Source organism: Sycon ciliatum, chromosome 11 (genome assembly GCF_964019385.1).
Source record: "Sycon ciliatum chromosome 11, ocSycCili1.1, whole genome shotgun sequence".
Taxonomy (NCBI): domain Eukaryota; kingdom Metazoa; phylum Porifera; class Calcarea; order Leucosolenida; family Sycettidae; genus Sycon; species Sycon ciliatum.
Window position 1 is genome coordinate 25,686,103 of NC_088653.1, and position 18,176 is coordinate 25,704,278.

General features: G+C 47.9%; 3 protein-coding genes across 3 annotated transcripts; all 3 read left to right on the top strand.

Moving 5' to 3' along the window:
* Positions 1–2,963: 2,963 nt before the first annotated feature.
* On the top strand, positions 2,964–4,064 carry LOC135827231 (uncharacterized). The gene has a single exon (XM_065339760.1). It carries the CDS (start codon positions 2,964–2,966, stop codon positions 4,062–4,064), a length of 1,101 nt encoding a protein of 366 aa, XP_065195832.1.
* Positions 4,065–8,821: 4,757 nt separating this feature from the next.
* On the top strand, positions 8,822–11,305 carry LOC135827232 (uncharacterized protein K02A2.6-like). Its single transcript, XM_065339761.1, has one exon. The coding sequence runs from the start codon at positions 8,822–8,824 to the stop codon at positions 11,303–11,305; it is 2,484 nt and encodes an 827-aa protein (XP_065195833.1).
* Positions 11,306–11,398: 93 nt separating this feature from the next.
* Positions 11,399–12,841, top strand: LOC135827233 (uncharacterized protein K02A2.6-like). The gene has a single exon (XM_065339762.1). It carries the CDS (start codon positions 11,399–11,401, stop codon positions 12,839–12,841), a length of 1,443 nt encoding a protein of 480 aa, XP_065195834.1.
* The last annotated feature ends 5,335 nt before the right edge of the window (positions 12,842–18,176 follow it).

The following is an 18,176-nucleotide window of genomic DNA, read 5'->3' on the forward strand; positions in this document are numbered from 1 at the left end:
AGCTGAAATTGCTAAGCTAGAGGATATTCTGTGTTCTAACGGTTACCCACTCAAAGTACTCAAGCGAGTCATGACAAGCGTTCTTGAACCTAGCCCAGATACAGCTTCTGCACAACTTGAACCTGCAACGCGTATTATCACAAAATTGCCGTGGAAAGGGCAAAATTGCATTGCCTTCCGCAAAAAGATTAAAGCTGCAATTTTGAACTGCTATCCTACAGTATCCCCCATTGTAATTTATACAACCAGGCCCGCATTCAGGTCTATCGCGAAGGATGTTTCACCAACTCTTGAAAATAGTAATTTTATTTATAAGTATGCGTGTCGCTGTGAGCGGACGTACGTTGGTGAGACATGTCAGCGATTCTCGGAAAGGATCAAGCAGCATATCCCAGACAAGCTGTACAAGAAGCCGCCTGACAAACGTGTGGCGACAAGTGATAGCGCCATCACAAAGCATTTGCAGGCGCAACCTGAGTGCATCCCGCAGGAACGCAACAGCAGCTTCAGTGTGATCACACCAGCCCGGAACAGCGCGCACAGATTCACACTGGAGGCGCTGTACATTCGCAGTTTGAGGCCAGAGCTGTGTCGACAAAAGAAGCACATCAAGGTGCTGCGGCTGTTCAAGCTGCAACCGGACTGACAACTTTATCACGTGTTTGTTCTGGTACTGCATTCCCTTCATGTGTTGTTTCCCGCATTTTTCCACTGCTCCATACATTCTTATGGTAGTGTAGTGTGAACTTGAGGCGCGTAAGAATATTCTTGCTGATTCTCTACCCCCAGTATAAATTCTGGCTTCGTTTTCGTTCTTGCTCATTCCCATGTACCTACTGATGAAAATGGGTGAAAAGCTTTTAGTGTTATGAAACTTACAACCTTGTTGTTGTGTGTATATAAATTTTGTTCGCCTACCTCTCTATTTAAATATTTTAAACGGCGACTGGACCACCGACTAATTCAGGACCTGAATTATGTTTTAAAGTGCAAAGGCCGGATCATCCGTGGTCGTGAGAATGCAGACTTTTTACGGAACTGCCTTACGTGCGGCGTTGCGCCCCGCTCTATCAAGAAGCGGGTGCAGAGAGTTAAGGCCAAGAAGCCATGGAGAATCGAACGCGCCTTTATCAAGGACGAACTGGAGAGGACCGCCGCTGACTTGGAACACTTTATCCTCGAGTACCGCCGTGTTCTTCAAGAAGTCAATCGGAGCCTTAGCGTGCTGGACCGCTTCAGGTTCGCGAAGCTCATCAACCAGACCTCCTCAAGATTACAATGCCGGATCAAAAGTAAGTTTGACGATGCACTCAGGAGGGAGGTGCGCTATGAGAAGGGCTCAAGCGAATTAAAACACTCCCACCTACTCAACTTGGCCGGAGTTATGCTAACTAACATTGAAAAAGACGTACTGTGCAGGGGCTTGAAGTTTGGAGTCCCCCCTAGTTCCAGAATGGACAAGGAGATTGTGCAGGCAGAATTCGAACTAACAAATGATCAATTGGAGCGCTGCGTACCAGTGAGTGATGCCAAGAGGGATACGTGTCAAGCAGCGTTGGCGAATCTTGCAGAAGAGTTTAGTAACAGTAAAGCAGATAAAACCGATTATCCCCTCAACGACAAGCATATGGCAGCCATCAGGAAAATAAAGAATGACAAAGATATAATAATCAGCAGGCCGGACAAAGGGAATGGAGTGGTGATAATGCAGCGAAGTGATTACAATGACAAGATGAATGCTATTCTGGCTGATGCATCGAAGTTTCAACTCCTGGGACCGACGGAAACGCATGACCGCACTTACCTGGATGAACGCGCCTTGCAGGCATACCTATTGCGATACAAAAAGGCTGGAAAAATACTCAATATAGATTACGACCGGATCCGACCCGTTGGCTCGTGCCGACCTGTGCTCTATGGCGTACCGAAAATACATAAGAAAGACGTGCCGCTTCGACCAATCCTGTCCATGATCAATGCTCCCCAACACGAAATGGCAAAGTGGTTAGCTGAATTACTAAAACCAGTCCTCAATAAATATTCCGCCCACGCAACTAAGGATACCTTCGAGTTCGTGGATGAAGTAAGGGAATTTGGCCAGCAGCAGGCAGAGAACTCTGGATCGCTGTTCCTGTGCTCTTTCGATGTAGTCAGCCTCTTTACAAACGTGCCTCTCAAGGAAACAATAGATATCTGCATACAGTCGCTATACCATGATGATGAAATATCAGCCCCGCAAATACCCCAAGATCTTTTCAAGAAGCTGCTTTTCAAAGCCACATCAGACGTGCAGTTCAGTTTCAATGGCAATATGTACGCACAGAGGGACGGAGTAGCCATGGGTTCACCCTTGGGCCCCGTGCTAGCCAATATCTTTGTTGGATATTTTGAGAACACAATTCCAGACAGTCATTGGCCCCAATTCTATAGGCGTTATGTGGATGACACATTCGCAGCATTTCACAACCGGAAACTGGCATTAGAATTTTCTGAGCGTTTAAATAATCTTCACCCAGCTCTCCAGTTTACAATGGAGGAGGAGAATAATGGAGAATTGCCGTTTCTTGATGTATTGATTAAGCATTCTTCCACAGAATTGCTCACCACAGTATATAGAAAGCCGACGTTCACAGGTCTTTACACCCGCTGGGACTCGTTTTGTGACACTAGAAACAAAATCAATTTGATCAGATCATTAACTTTTAGAGCTAAAACCATCTGCTCACCATCACTATTATCAGCTGAAATTGCTAAGCTAGAGGATATTCTGTGTTCTAACGGTTACCCACTCAAAGTACTCAAGCGAGTCATGACAAGCGTTCTTGAACCTAGCCCAGATACAGCTTCTGCACAACTTGAACCTGCAACGCGTATTATCACAAAATTGCCGTGGAAAGGGCAAAATTGCATTGCCTTCCGCAAAAAGATTAAAGCTGCAATTTTGAACTGCTATCCGGCGGGAAATGACCATTCTTGGAATCGACATGTCCAAAGCATTCGACTGTATACATCGTGACAAACTGTTGACAGTTCTCGAGTCTTTCCTGACGGAGGATGATGTTCGGCTGGTTAGAGTGCTGTTGACCAACACAACTCTGCAGGTACGCATCGGCAGGGCAGTATCAGAGTCCCTTGAAACTACAATTGGCACCCCGCAGGGTGATTCTCTCTCCCCGGTGTTGTTTGTTATATACTTAGAGGCAGCACTGAGAGATCTGAGGAGCACCCAGGTGGCACGAAACAGACCGCCAATGGATCAAAGCATCAACATTCCATTTGAGCTTGTCTACGCAGATGACACTGATTTCATAAGCCTTAGTCGTCAATGGCTCACAGAGCTCGAACCGGTCATAGACCACACTCTCGGGCAGTGGGCCCTGAGAGTCAACAACACCAAAACTGAGTGGACAGAGCTGGGTCGATCTGTAGACAGAATTGACGAGCGCTGGAGGACATCCCGAAAGCTGGGCTCACTCCTGGGCGACATTGAGGATGTGACACGTCGCAGGCAATTGGCCGAGGCTGCCTTCCGATCCATGTGGTCTCTTTGGAAGCGCCGAGGACTGATCCGAGAGCCTCTGCGTATGAGGTTGTACTGCGCCTTTATCATGCCGATACTTCTCTATAATTCAGGCACCTGGGGCCTGACGGTTGCTAGCGAACGCTCCCTGGACGCTTTCCATAGAAGGCAACTCAGGTCACTTCTCGGCATCACATGGCCACAAAAGATTAGTAATTTGGCGTTGTATGCCCGATGTGGAGTGGAGCCGGTGTCGGACTTGATCCGAAATTCACGCTGGAGTCTATTCGGGCATGTGCTTCGCCTGGGTAAGGACACGCCAGCACGATTGAGCATGGAGCAATACTTTCAGGCACCCGAGGGGAGGTACCGCGGGAGGCCGAGAGTGACACTACCAATAAAGCTCCACACCGATCTGTCCCAGTCGAACAATGGGCACCTGCGGAGTGTTGAGGACTTGCGCCGTCTGGAGCGGATTGCTGTGGACCGTCCAGCATGGAACGCGCTGGTGAAGAGTGTTTGTGCACACCCTCGTCACGAGTAGAAACAGCCATGGCACCCTTATAAACTCATAACAACCATCCTATAATAATATTACTATTTGAATCTTTTAATAATTATCTGGCAACTCAACCTCATACGTATAATTATCTGGCCACCCATTGACCATGATGCTACATGAGGAGACAATAGTGATGACATTTTTCCAATGAGACCAATTTTATGACGCTCCATGTTACTGAAGGACTAACTTCGATCATTGGTTTTGTAGAGCCCCATTCTCTAGGAGCTGTCTACATCTGCTTTGTTTCAATGTCCAGCATAAGCGAACGTGTGGATCAAGCATAACTGCTTGGTTGACGCTGCCGCGGGAATGCGTATAATAATAATAATAATAATAATAATATCCTACAGTATCCCCCATTGTAATTTATACAACCAGGCCCGCATTCAGGTCTATCGCGAAGGATGTTTCACCAACTCTTGAAAATAGTAATTTTATTTATAAGTATGCGTGTCGCTGTGAGCGGACGTACGTTGGTGAGACATGTCAGCGATTCTCGGAAAGGATCAAGCAGCATATCCCAGACAAGCTGTACAAGAAGCCGCCTGACAAACGTGTGGCGACAAGTGATAGCGCCATCACAAAGCATTTGCAGGCGCAACCTGAGTGCATCCCGCAGGAACGCAACAGCAGCTTCAGTGTGATCACACCAGCCCGGAACAGCGCGCACAGATTCACACTGGAGGCGCTGTACATTCGCAGTTTGAGGCCAGAGCTGTGTCGACAAAAGAAGCACATCAAGGTGCTGCGGCTGTTCAAGCTGCAACCGGACTGACAACTTTATCACGTGTTTGTTCTGGTACTGCATTCCCTTCATGTGTTGTTTCCCGCATTTTTCCACTGCTCCATACATTCTTATGGTAGTGTAGTGTGAACTTGAGGCGCGTAAGAATATTCTTGCTGATTCTCTACCCCCAGTATAAATTCTGGCTTCGTTTTCGTTCTTGCTCATTCCCATGTACCTACTGATGAAAATGGGTGAAAAGCTTTTAGTGTTATGAAACTTACAACCTTGTTGTTGTGTGTATATATATATATATATATACACACAACAACAAGGTTGTCAGTTTCATAATACCAAAAGCTTTTCACCCATTTTCATCAGTGGTTACATGGGAATGAGCAAGAACGAAAACGAAGCCAGAATTTATACTGGGGGTAGAGAATCAGCAAGAATATTCTTACGCGCCTCAAGTTCACACTACACTACCATAAGAATGTATGGAGCAGTGGAAAAATGCGGGAAACAACACATGAGGGGAATGCAGTACCAGAACAAACACGTGATAAAGTTGTCAGTCCGGTTGCAGCTTGAACAGCCGTAGCACCTTGATGTGCTTCTTTTGTCGACACAGTTCTGGCCTCAAACTGCGAATGTACAGCGCCTCCAGTGTGCATCGGTGCGCGCTGTTTCGGGCTGGTGTGATCACACTGAAGCTGCTGTTGCGTTCCTGTGGGATGCATTCAGGCTGCGCCTGCAAATGCTTTTCCACTGCTCCATACATTCTTATGGTAGTGTAGTGTGAACTTGAGGCGCGTAAGAATATTCTTGCTGATTCTCTACCCCCAGTATAAATTCTGGCTTCGTTTTCGTTCTTGCTCATTCCCATGTAACCACTGATGAAAATGGGTGAAAAGCTTTTGGTATTATGAAACTGACAACCTTGTTGTTGTGTGTATATAAATTTTGTTCGCCTACCTCTCTATTTATATATATATATATATATATAGAACAATAGAAGTATTTCTTGCGTCGGCAAAAAGTGCTCAATGTCCTAAGACAGAGCGGGGTTATACACTCAGACACAAAGGATCTCCAAGTTTCTCAGTGTTGCTACTCTGAGTTTCGTGCAAAAGCACTCTTCAGGCAACTTACTCTTCTCTCACATCAGTATCCCTTTACATACCAGAAAAGACGAAAAGAAGCACCCTAGGTGGGAATCACAGGTGGAGAAAAGAAGCACGCTAGCCAGTCTAGGTGGGAATCACAGGTGAAGATAAATGTGGCGTCCGTTTAAGAGGAAGAACGCCTTCCATCTCATGCGTCTAACAACTGATTCCACCTTGGCTAGCAGGTCCTTCCGATAGACGTCGTCCGGCGGTATCGGGATATTCTTCAGTGAACAGTCAATATTCATTCGTCTTGGTTCGTCCATAGTGTCGCGTATGCGTTGGCAAGGGAGAGTGCTCAACAAAAGAGGAGCGTCTATAGAACAATAGAAGTATTTCTTGCGTCGGCAAAAAGTGCTCAATGTCCTAAGACAGAGCGGGGTTATACACTCAGACACAAAGGATCTCCAAGTTTCTCAGTGTTGCTACTCTGAGTTTCGTGCAAAAGCACTCTTCAGGCAACTTACTCTTCTCTCACATCAGTATCCCTTTACATACCAGAAAAGACGAAAAGAAGCACCCTAGGTGGGAATCACAGGTGGAGAAAAGAAGCACGCTAGCCAGTCTAGGTGGGAATCACAGGTCACAGGTTCTTTTCTCCACCTGTGATTCCCACCTAGGGTGCTTCTTTTCGTCTTTTCTGGTATGTAAAGGGATACTGATGTGAGAGAAGAGTAAGTTGCCTGAAGAGTGCTTTTGCACGAAACTCAGAGTAGCAACACTGAGAAACTTGGAGATCCTTTGTGTCTGAGTGTATAACCCCGCTCTGTCTTAGGACATTGAGCACTTTTTGCCGACGCAAGAAATACTTCTATTGTTCTATAGACGCTCCTCTTTTGTTGAGCACTCTCCCTTGCCAACGCATACGCGACACTATGGACGAACCAAGACGAATGAATATTGACTGTTCACTGAAGAATATCCCGATACCGCCGGACGACGTCTATCGGAAGGACCTGCTAGCCAAGGTGGAATCAGTTGTTAGACGCATGAGATGGAAGGCGTTCTTCCTCTTAAACGGACGCCACATTTATCTTCACCTGTGATTCCCACCTAGACTGGCTAGCGTGCTTCTTTTCTCCACCTGTGATTCCCACCTAGGGTGCTTCTTTTCGTCTTTTCTGGTATGTAAAGGGATACTGATGTGAGAGAAGAGTAAGTTGCCTGAAGAGTGCTTTTGCACGAAACTCAGAGTAGCAACACTGAGAAACTTGGAGATCCTTTGTGTCTGAGTGTATATATATATATATATATATATGCTGGCTACAAGCGAGGGTCCCTGGTTCGAGTCCTGGTGGTGACAGTCAATTTTTTCTTCAGACTTTTCCCGTTTGTCTCTTTCCCTCAAACTAGTTAATATATATATATATATACACACAACAACAAGGTTGTCAGTTTCATAATACCAAAAGCTTTTCACCCATTTTCATCAGTGGTTACATGGGAATGAGCAAGAACGAAAACGAAGCCAGAATTTATACTGGGGGTAGAGAATCAGCAAGAATATTCTTACGCGCCTCAAGTTCACACTACACTACCATAAGAATGTATGGAGCAGTGGAAAAATGCGGGAAACAACACATGAGGGGAATGCAGTACCAGAACAAACACGTGATAAAGTTGTCAGTCCGGTTGCAGCTTGAACAGCCATAGCACCTTGATGTGCTTCTTTTGTCGACACAGTTCTGGCCTCAAACTGCGAATGTACAGCGCCTCCAGTGTGAATCGGTGCGCGCTGTTTCGGGCTGGTGTGATCACACTGAAGCTGCTGTTGCGTTCCTGTGGGATGCATTCAGGCTGCGCCTGCAAATGCTTTGTGATGGCGCTATCACTTGTTGCCACACGTTTGTCAGGCGGCTTCTTGTACAGCTTGTCTGGGATATGCTGCTTGATCCTTTCCGAGAATCACTGACATGTCTCACCAACGTACGTCCGCTCACAGCGACACGCATACTTATAAATAAAATTACTATTTTCAAGAGTTGGTGAAACATCCTTCGCGATAGACCTGAATGCGGGTCTGGTTGTATAAATTACAATGGGGGATACTGTAGGATAGCAGTTCAAAATTGCAGCTTTAATCTTTTTGCGGAAGGCAATGCAATTATGCCCTTTCCACGGCAATTTTGTGATAATACGCGTTGCAGATTCAAGTTGTGCAGAAGCTGTATCTGGGCTAGGTTCAAGAACGCTTGTCATGACTCGCTTGAGTAATTTGAGTGGGTAACCGTTAGAACACAGAATATCCTCTAGCTTAGCAATTTCAGCTGATAATAGTGATGGTGAGCAGATGGCTTTAGCTCTAAAAGTTAATGATCTGATCAAATTGATTTTGTTTCTAGTGTCACAAAACGAGTCCCAGCGGGTGTAAAGACCTGTGAACGTCGGCTTTCTATATACTGTGGTGAGCAATTCTGTGGAAGAATGCTTAATCAATACATCAAGAAACGGCAATTCTCCATTATTCTCCTCCTCCATTGTAAACTGGAGAGCTGGGTGAAGATTATTTAAACGCTCAGAGAATTCCAATGCCAGTTTCCGGTTGTGAAATGCTGCGAATGTGTCATCCACATAACGCCTATAGAATTGGGGCCAATGACTGTTGTATTATGGTGTAATGCATTACGTAGCCATGCAAGAGCATGCGCGAGATACGCATCTCGCAGCTGCCTACTTTCATGCAGCATCCTTTAGATGTTGGTTCTTATGATTTGCCTACAATGGCCAAGTGAGAACATAATCCTATCGTAAACAACTAACTTGTTTACCCCGAAACATGGTGTCAGAAGTAAACTAAATAAACGCCCTAGAATTGTCGCAGTAGCGCCACCGGTGCAAGAGGTAAAATGGCAGAAGCAGCCGGATTTACCCCGCCGTCGATGGATTGGCAAGCCGCAGATTTACCTGATGAATTCGAGCGGTTCCAACAATACTGCCTTCTAGTTTTCCAAGGGCCCTTTTCCGACAAGTCCGACAAGGAAAAGGTCGCCTATGTCATGCTATGGATCGGGAGAACTGGTGGTGATGCTTTCAATAGTTTCGAGTGGGATAATGCAAGCGACAAATCCAAAGTAGCTGCCGTCTTCAAGAAATTTAATAAGCATTTGCAGCCACGGGTAAATGCACGACTGGCTCGGTTTGAGCTTCAGAAATACCGCCAGCAACCCGACGAGTCTGTAGATGATTACTTTGCGAGGTGTAAGAAGAAGACGTCCAAGTGCAAGTTCAGGGACGCTCAGGAGACTAACGATCGCCTGATAGAACAGCTAATCGTGGGGACGAAGCACTCGAAAGTGCAAGAACGCCTGCTGGAGGGTGGTAGTGATTTGACTCTGGACGAAGCGCTTGACAAGGCCCGTACTTATGAAGCAACACAGTGCCACATGGAGCAGCTGTCCACCGCCACCAGCAGCAGCCGTCTACCTGAAACGGTGCACGCCATTTCCAAATCTGTGGGACACGCAGATTGCGGCAAATGTGGACGAACCCACCACCCAAGCAAGTGCCCAGCGCACGGCTCCACCTGCAACAAATGCGGGAAGGCGAATCACTGGGCAAACGTATGCCGTTCGCAGGGGAGAGACGAGGCACATGGAAGGGGCCAGCAACGCGGACGCTGGCGCCAGAGGAGCCCCAGCCCGCGGGAGCGCTACCCCCAGAGGAGCCCCAGCCCACGGAGACGCTTCGACGCACTGCATTTCGACGCCGTCATCATCGACAGCGTCGAGCGTCACCAACCGCCACTAGAGCGAGAGGTGTTCGCGACCCTCAATGTCAGCCTGGACAACACCAACAGACCGGCCACCTTGAGAGCCAAGGTGGATACGGGCGCCCAGGGCAATATATTGCCGCTGAGAGTGTTCTGCCAAATGTTTCCCCAGCACGTCGGACCAAACGGATACCCAAAGCCGAAGTCCGTGAAGCCGTCAAGTACCACCCTCACAGCGTACGGCGGATCCAAGATAAAGCAATGCGGAACCCGTCCTATTCCGTGCTCTTACGATGGCAAGAGCAAACTCGCTGACTTCTACATCACGGACTGCCCTGGCACTGCTATCATCGGCCTCCCGACAGCGACAGCCCTGCAGTTAGTCACGCTGAACTGCGCTGTCCAGGAGAAGCCAGCGAGCATCCGAGACAAGGACGACCTGATGAAGCAATACCCAAAGTGCTTCGATGGCATTGAGAAATTCCCAGGCAAGTACCACATCACGGTGGACCCCAACGTCGTCCCGGTTGTACACCCTCCACGCCACCTCCACGCCATCGCACTGAGAGACGAGATCAAGACGGAGCTGGAGGACATGATCCAGAACGGCATCATCACCAAGATCCAGGAAGGCGAACCAACAGCATGGGTGAACAGCCTCGTGTTCCGCCTCAAAGACAATGGCAAGCTACGCCTGTGCCTAGACCCCAAGGACCTCAATCACGCCATCCTGCGAGAGCACCACGTGGTCTCCACCATTGAGGAGATCACCCCGAAGTTGAGAGGTGCCAAAGTGTTCTCGATCGTCGACGTCAAATGTGGGTACTGGAATGTGGAGCTCGACGACGAATCCAGTTACCTCACCACCTTCAACACACCATTCGGGCGCTACAGATTCCTTCGCATGCCATTCGGCCTCAAGATGTCGCAAGATGTCTTCCAAGCAAGGATCGACCAGACGTTCGAAGGGTGCTCAGGCGTCACCGGCATCGCAGACGACATCGTCACATACGGGACGTCAGACGAGGACCATGATCTCAACATGCCCCAGATGATGGTTCACTGCGAACAATCTGGTCTCAAGTTGAACCCAGACAAATGCCGCATCAAAGAGGACAAGATCAAGTTCTTCGGCATCATCTGCAGCGCTGACGGAATACAGCCCGACCCGAAGAAGGTCTCAGCGCTGAAGCAGATGGAGCACCCCGAGAACGAGGACGAGCTCCAGACGTTCCTCGGGCTAGTCACGTACATGAGCCCGTTCATACCGAATGCCAGCACACTGACCGCGCACCTGCGTGAGCTGACCAAGCCAGATACACCGTTCGCCTGGACAGACAGCCACCAGCGCACCTTCGACAAGGTCAAGGCCGCCATTTCGACAGAAGTAACGCTCAGTTACTTTGACCCAGGCAAGGCAACGACACTACAAGTCGACGCTTCCATGAAAGGTCTCGGCGCCACTCTGCTGCAGGACGACAAGCCTGTTGCATTCGCCAGCAAGAAGCTTACCGAGACGGAGTCTCGCTACGCCAATATTGAGCGTGAGCTCTTAGCTGTCGTATACGGGTGTGAAAGATTCCACACCTACCTATTCGGTCAGTCATTCACAGTAGAATAAGACCACAAGCCGCTGGAGTCAATCAAGCTCAAGCACCTCCGTGCAGCCCCGCCGCGTCTACAGCGCATGCTGCTGAAGCTGCAGCCGTACGACATGACCATCAAGTACCGCCCCGGAAAGGACATTCCGATCGCAGACGCGCTATCCCGACTGTCGCCAGAGGAAACAGAGCCAATTGAGGACCTCGACGTCAGTGTACACGCCGTGTTCCCGCAATTCAGCGATGCAGCGATGACGAGGATCCGCGAGGAGTCGGCTAAAGACGCCGAGATGTCAGCACTGAAGGAGATGATCTTCAGTGGCTGGCCATCAGAGAGGAGCGCGGTGCCGGCAATTCTGCTCCCGTACTGGAATTTCCGCGACGAGATGAGCACCGAGGACGGTCTCATCCTGAAGAGCAGTCGCGTCCTGATTCCCCCGCCAATGAGGGGGGAAATCCTCAGCAAGCTGCACTCCAGCCACCAAGGCATAGAGAAGACCAAGCTGCGAGCCAGAACGTCCGTCTTCTGGAAGGACATCAACAAGGATATCGAAGCAACTGTCTCATCTTGCACGACGTGCCAGCGCCACCAGAGCAGTCAAGCCAAGGAACCACTGATGCAGCCCGATATTCCACCAAGGGCATGGCACACCTTAGGCACGGACCTGTTCTACCTCGGCGGGTCAGAATACCTCATTGCCGCCGACTACTACTCCAAGTACTTTATCACCCGGAAGCTGCCTGCCGGACAAGCGACCAGCAGGGCCATCATCCAGCACCTCAAGGAGATTTTCGGTGAGCACGGCATCCCAGCCGTGCTGAAGTCGGACAACGGGCCGCAATACAGCAGCCATCTGTTCGCGGAGTTTGCTGCCGAATATGGATTCCGCCACAGTACGTCGTCGCCACATCACCCGCAGAGTAACGGGTTTATCGAATCGCAAGTCAAGATCGCTAAGAGAGCTCTCGAGAAGGCAAGGGAGAGCGGGACCGACCCGCACTTAGCACTGCTGTGCATTCGCGCCACCCCAGTGCGCCAGGGCTTACCGTCGCCGGCCGAGATGCTGTTCGGTCGTCAGGTACAGGACAACCTGCCTCGCAAACACCAGCGCGACACTCGGGACGAGGCCATCCGACAGAAGCTCGAGGAACGGCAGGACCAGCAGAAAGTACACCATGACCAGCGAGCGCAGTCCCTCCGCCCCCTAGTTCCTGGTCAGCACGTCGGCATCCGCAGCCCGACCACGCACCTGTGGGAACCTGGTATCGTAACCCAGTCTGTCAACGGGCCACGGTCATACATGGTGCAGCCTGACCATGGGACAGAAGTACGGCGCAACCGTACCCACCTCAGAGAGAGGCGGGTCCACTTCCCGCCGGATGCCAGTCTCGCAGGCCCTCAGCCGCCGAGTGACGTGCCGTCGCCGTGGAGCGACGTTAGCCAGTCTCAGCCGCCGTCACCGTGTGACGTCAGCCAGCCTGCTGAACCTGCCACCCAGCTGTATCGAACACGGTCTGGCCGCGCAGTCGCACCCAGGTCAATCCTGGATGTGTAGGGCCAGAGAGGCCTCATGGACCTGTTCGCTTATGTCACAGTAGCTGAGGTGCCATTGTTATATTGTACATAGAGCTATTGTTGGATACTATGTCTCTGTATTGTTAGCACGCCGTCGTGTGCCATTCATGATTGTTACCTTGTACATAGAGCTATTGTTGGATGTTATGTTCTATATTGTGAACACGCCGTCATATACATACGGTATGTTATGTAGGTTGTTAAACTCCTTTATGACGAAGGGGATGTTGTATTATGATGTAATGCATTACGTAGCCATGCAAGAGCATGCGCGAGATACGCATCTCGCAGCTGCCTACTTTCATGCAGCATCCTTTAGATGTTGGTTCTTATGATTTGCCTACAATGGCCAAGTGAGAACATAATCCTATCGTAAACAACTAACTTGTTTACCCCGAAACAATGACTGTCTGGAATTGTGTTCTCAAAATATCCAACAAAGATATTGGCTAGCACGGGGCCCAAGGGTGAACCCATGGCTACTCCGGTATAAATTCAGTACTCCAGTATAAATTCTGGCTTCGTTTTCGTTCTTGCTCATTCCCATGTAACCACTGATGAAAATGGGTGAAAAGCTTTTGGTATTATGAAACTGACAACCTTGTTGTTGTGTGTATATAAATTTTGTTCGCCTACCTCTCTATTTAAATATATAATAGAGAGAGAGAGAGAGAGAGAGAGAGAGAGAGAGAGAGAGAGAGAGAGAGAGAGAGAGATTGAGAGACTAGGAAAGAGGGAGATAGACCGAGACAGTGACAGGCTGGTAAGCAGAAAGACAGGCAGGCAGGCAGGCGGCCTGGCAGACAGAGAGATCATGTTAGGGTGTGGGGAAGTACAGTCCATGCGAAAATGATGGCATACAGATATCATCCACAGTGCCTGTGGTTGGGCATTCCAGCTCAAAGCACCATTGGAAGAGCAGCGCGATACCCCAGCACAGCTGCGTGAGCCATTTACCCCCCCCCCCCCCCCCTGTGTCCACTTATGATGGCATTCTTACAACCACACCTATTCACACACATATCCCCTTTTAATCAGATGGGACATCTCACAAGAACATGTATGTGGGATTCTACAGCAGACAATATTGAGACACTGATCTCTGTTCAACTGAACACTCGATCACTGAAACACAACCATAACGAGAGAGCTTGGAAGCTCAGGGCCCTACGCTATGCTTTTTTGCCTTGATGACCTAGACAAAAAAAGCATACGGATGTTATAAATTCTTATATATTTCTACTTTTTGTTTTAGACATAACCTGGGATTTGAACCCGCACTATCGCCCTGCATGCATCCCCCGATACACTTCGCATACATACTAATTCTTCCAAGTTGCTTCACGCTATGATCTTGTATTTGAAAGCCCTATTTGAATATGCATTGGGGCCAGCCGTCTTTGATTGTACGGTACGATACGGGACATGTTCGGGGCAGGTACGGGACAGGTACGGTCGAGGGTAATACGACACCATCTACCGCCTTGATGACGGCAAAAAAAGAATAGGGATGTTATACTTGGTCCGCGTCAGCAATATTGTCGCTTATCTTTTGACAATTTGAACTTAGACTTTGGACATGAACGCGTGCACTTGAAGTGATAAAACTTGGTACGAAGGACGGTAAGGTATAGAATGACAACCGGCTGTAAAGAATTTATTGTCCAAGGAAGGGTTCCTACTTTTTTCGGTCCTCCTCGTCGCTGCTCTCGACGTTGGTGACAAATATTTTTGCTCGGGATCGACTCCCTTGCTTTTGCAAGCTCATCTCTCTTCCTCTCCGCTGCCTGGCTATTTTCTAAACAGAAGTCGATCGTGACGGTCGCCTTCTCTATAGGACCTCGCATGGGCAGTACGACAGCCTGTGTGGTTCAAATCAGACGCCGTTCTTTGCAAGATTTTATTTTGAACGACGACGACGACGACGCGTACAGAACTGGAAAATCTCCACGACGTGCTGAATACTCCGAGCGATGAGTTGGAGGTAAGGGAGCTGAGATCTCAGCTTGACGAGCGATCCCTGAGGTGAGCGATCTCGGCGGTTCAGCAAAATGGGCCTGATTCCGAGTAGCCGATTACTTTCTTGTGGCTTGCGCTGCTCTTGCCTGCACAGCGTAGCAAGATACTCTATTTTGATGCGGCGCTGCCTGTATCAATCAGAATCACCCACCCGTCGCTCTCGAAATCCACTCGAACTGTAGCTAGACCTTTCAGGTACTAGTAAACTAACTTACTAACCAAAATTGGGATGAAATGGGCTGCCAAGTGAGCTTTGGCGACAATATCGCTGACGCGGACAAGTAAATTTTTCAATTCTCCTAGTTTTTCAGGCATTACCTGGGATTCGAACCCGCACTATCGCCCTACATGCATTCCCCCATACACTTCGCATTCATACATTCTTCCAAGTTGCTTCACGTTATGAGATTGCGTTTGAAAGCCCTATTTGAATAGTGCGGCCAGCTGTATGTGGCCAGCTGTGTTTGATGGTACGGTACGGTACGGGACAGATATGGGATAGCGCCAGGCGTGACACAAACACACAAACACACAAACAAACAAACACCAAATTAAAGCTGTGTGGACGTCTTCTGCATAGCTACGGGAATAATTATTACTATTGTACTGCGCTGTATAACGTGATACAATGCAACTGCTGAGATTGCTGATATCCTGAACGGAATTGGTCGCAAACATTCTAGAGTATCACTTGATGGTAACAGAGCTGGTAACTTACGAGACACACAGATTGTTGGTCGTGAACCTGTGCAGGCGTATTGATGTGTTGTGTTAGTAGAGGGTTGGTAGGTAGTGCAATGAGACCCATCAGTGGCGTTGGTATATACCGGTATGTAGCTGACGTTGTTGTCACGCAAGACTTGCGATGTGCTCAGCAGTTGTGAGGCACAGCTGAGCTGCTCCATGTCTGTAGATAAAGGCCGACCACCATATTGCTCGTAGCACGTCCGGTTTGCACCATCTGCTGAGAATGAGATGCTATGGTATGTATACCTGCGTGAGTCACACACTATAGAAGCTGCTTGTGTATCTACAGCAACAAACAAGAGACAGACGTACAATTATGCCATCTCAGTACCATACGTTATGCAGAGTTATGATTTCTGCCAAGAGATGTGTATAATACTTGTTCATAAGCCAAGACGAACTGTCACAAACCGAAAGTCAATATCATACTAAACTCCTTGTTCCACTTGACTTCCCCTCTTTATGTACTTTACATGTACCTTTGAGAATCCAAGTTGAGTGATCTGTTGCCTTGCGTCGTCGAGTACGGTTGTCAGACTGGTGTATCCAATGTTCTTACTAGTCTGGTCATCATAATCATCCGGTGACGTTTGACATTCTTTGTTGCCGAGGGGCATAGCTCGAGCACATCTTCGTTGCACATTCCTTCCCCTCATTGGAACTTTCTGCACCTAAGCCTTCCAAGTTGGAAGGTTGTTGGTTTGCGCTTCATAGAACTGTTGGAGCTAGGTGCCAGGTTGTTGAATGTCTCAGTATCCAAGTTAGTTTTGTCACTTGGGTGCCTTGTTGTCGCACTGTCGCACTGTCTGACTGTATAAGATCTTGCTACCTTTGGTGGATGTTTAGTCATAACTCGAAACTTATTGGTCCTTTCACTTTACTTTTAAAATATTGCCTCGATATCCGCGTTTTAGCTTAGTTTTAGCTTAGTTTTAGCTTAGTTTTAGCTTAGTTTTAGCTTAGTTTTAGCTTAGTTTTAGCTTAGTTTTAGCTTAGTTTTAGCTTAGTTTTCCATAGTGTCCTTAAACCTCACTTGCAGAAAAAAACGTGATTTTCACTATCTGAGTCATTCTACAATATCTAGCTTCACTGAAGAAAGTTTTAACTTACACTCAAAACAGGTGTATGAAGGACCTCAGTATCAACGCAAGTGTTGTTCTACTGGTGTTGTACTGTGGCAACGTGTCGAGGTCGGCTGGGGATTCGCAGTCACTACCTCTTTGCACAATTAACCCTTTCCATGTGTGCCATCTCCCCAAGTCAGCTGCAAATTTTTTATTGCAATCGTGAATTTGAACGGAACGAATTTTGCATACACAGATGCACCCAGCGCAACAAGCATGTCAGGGCGATTTCCATGTCCTCTCCAAGCTTCCCTACGATGCCTCAGATTCGTTCACCTCCTTTCTCAAATTCAACGGATCTTCACGATTCAAAGTGCATAGGAAAGCTGGGATCCAAGCTCTCATTTTTCTACCCACCTAACATATACGGTGGCCATGGGAAAACCAAAGGCACCTGAAGAGCCGCTTGGTATAAAAAAACCTGTCGATCGTCAGAGAGAACATTTTCCAGTTTCTTCTTGTTGCAGTTCGTTCAAACTTTGCCCTATTGGCAAACCCTTGGCATTTGGCCCCTAAAGCCTTACTAATCTCTAGATAGGGCATGCCCGCCCGCATCTGCAACATGACATCTGAGCCTGGTTCTATACCCTTAGCAAAGCTGAACTGGAGCATTTAGATAATTTTATCTTGAAAGCTAGGGTAGTAAGGATGTTTCTATGAGTATGAAAGTAACGTTAGATAGATATGAAACAGAGTCACAATCAATTGCCCTTTGTGACCTTGAGTCCTTACATTTTTGTAGACAAATAGTCCTTCTAGTTACATTACATTGAACTTTTCTCCATGTCTCTGTGTTTGAGTCCCAGAAAACCGACCAAACTGAACGTTAACTACCGTCTGTGGTAGCTGTACTTTGGAAGTCATTATCTATTGACTTGGCACATGCTGCGTACAGAGCGTGCATGCGTAGTGTCTATGCTGGTTGTTTGGTTGTAGTTTTTCTTCTTGTTTTCCTTCTGAAAGTTATTACTTCGAAGTACCATGAATGTCCTCTGTTGAGTATTGACTATTATGTGAACCATAATACCGTCATGTATGTTTTTCATCTCTGGTTTTCCACAAAGCTAGCATGCTATGGGGCTGTTCACCACCAGTTCTCACTTCCATGACCTGTCTCCCCGAATTCAAACATTCCCTCTTCCAGTACCTCTGCCCATACACTCACTTCACTAATAGCATACCAACACCTGCAGCATCATGACTTTTGCAATCACTGTATCTGCTTCTTTTCTTTGTTTCCTTTCTTTATAACCTACTACTCTTCTCTAAACACATGACATTTCTTTCAGTAGGAGATCCCCTCGATATGCCTAGAGCATGATTCTCCCCTACATTGATCGCGTTCAACACGAGCGTTTTCTGACTGAACTCTTCTCTCTTGACATATCTGGTACCCCGCTCACTTGGTTTGCAGATTACCTCTCA

What these genes read in the sequence shown, in the direction of transcription:
- LOC135827232 (XM_065339761.1), top strand. Translation starts at nt 8,822, where the DNA reads ATGGCAGAAGCAGCCGGATTTACCCCGCCGTCGATGGATTGGCAAGCC.
- LOC135827231 (XM_065339760.1), top strand. Translation starts at nt 2,964, where the DNA reads ATGACCATTCTTGGAATCGACATGTCCAAAGCATTCGACTGTATACAT.
- LOC135827233 (XM_065339762.1), top strand. Translation starts at nt 11,399, where the DNA reads ATGACCATCAAGTACCGCCCCGGAAAGGACATTCCGATCGCAGACGCG.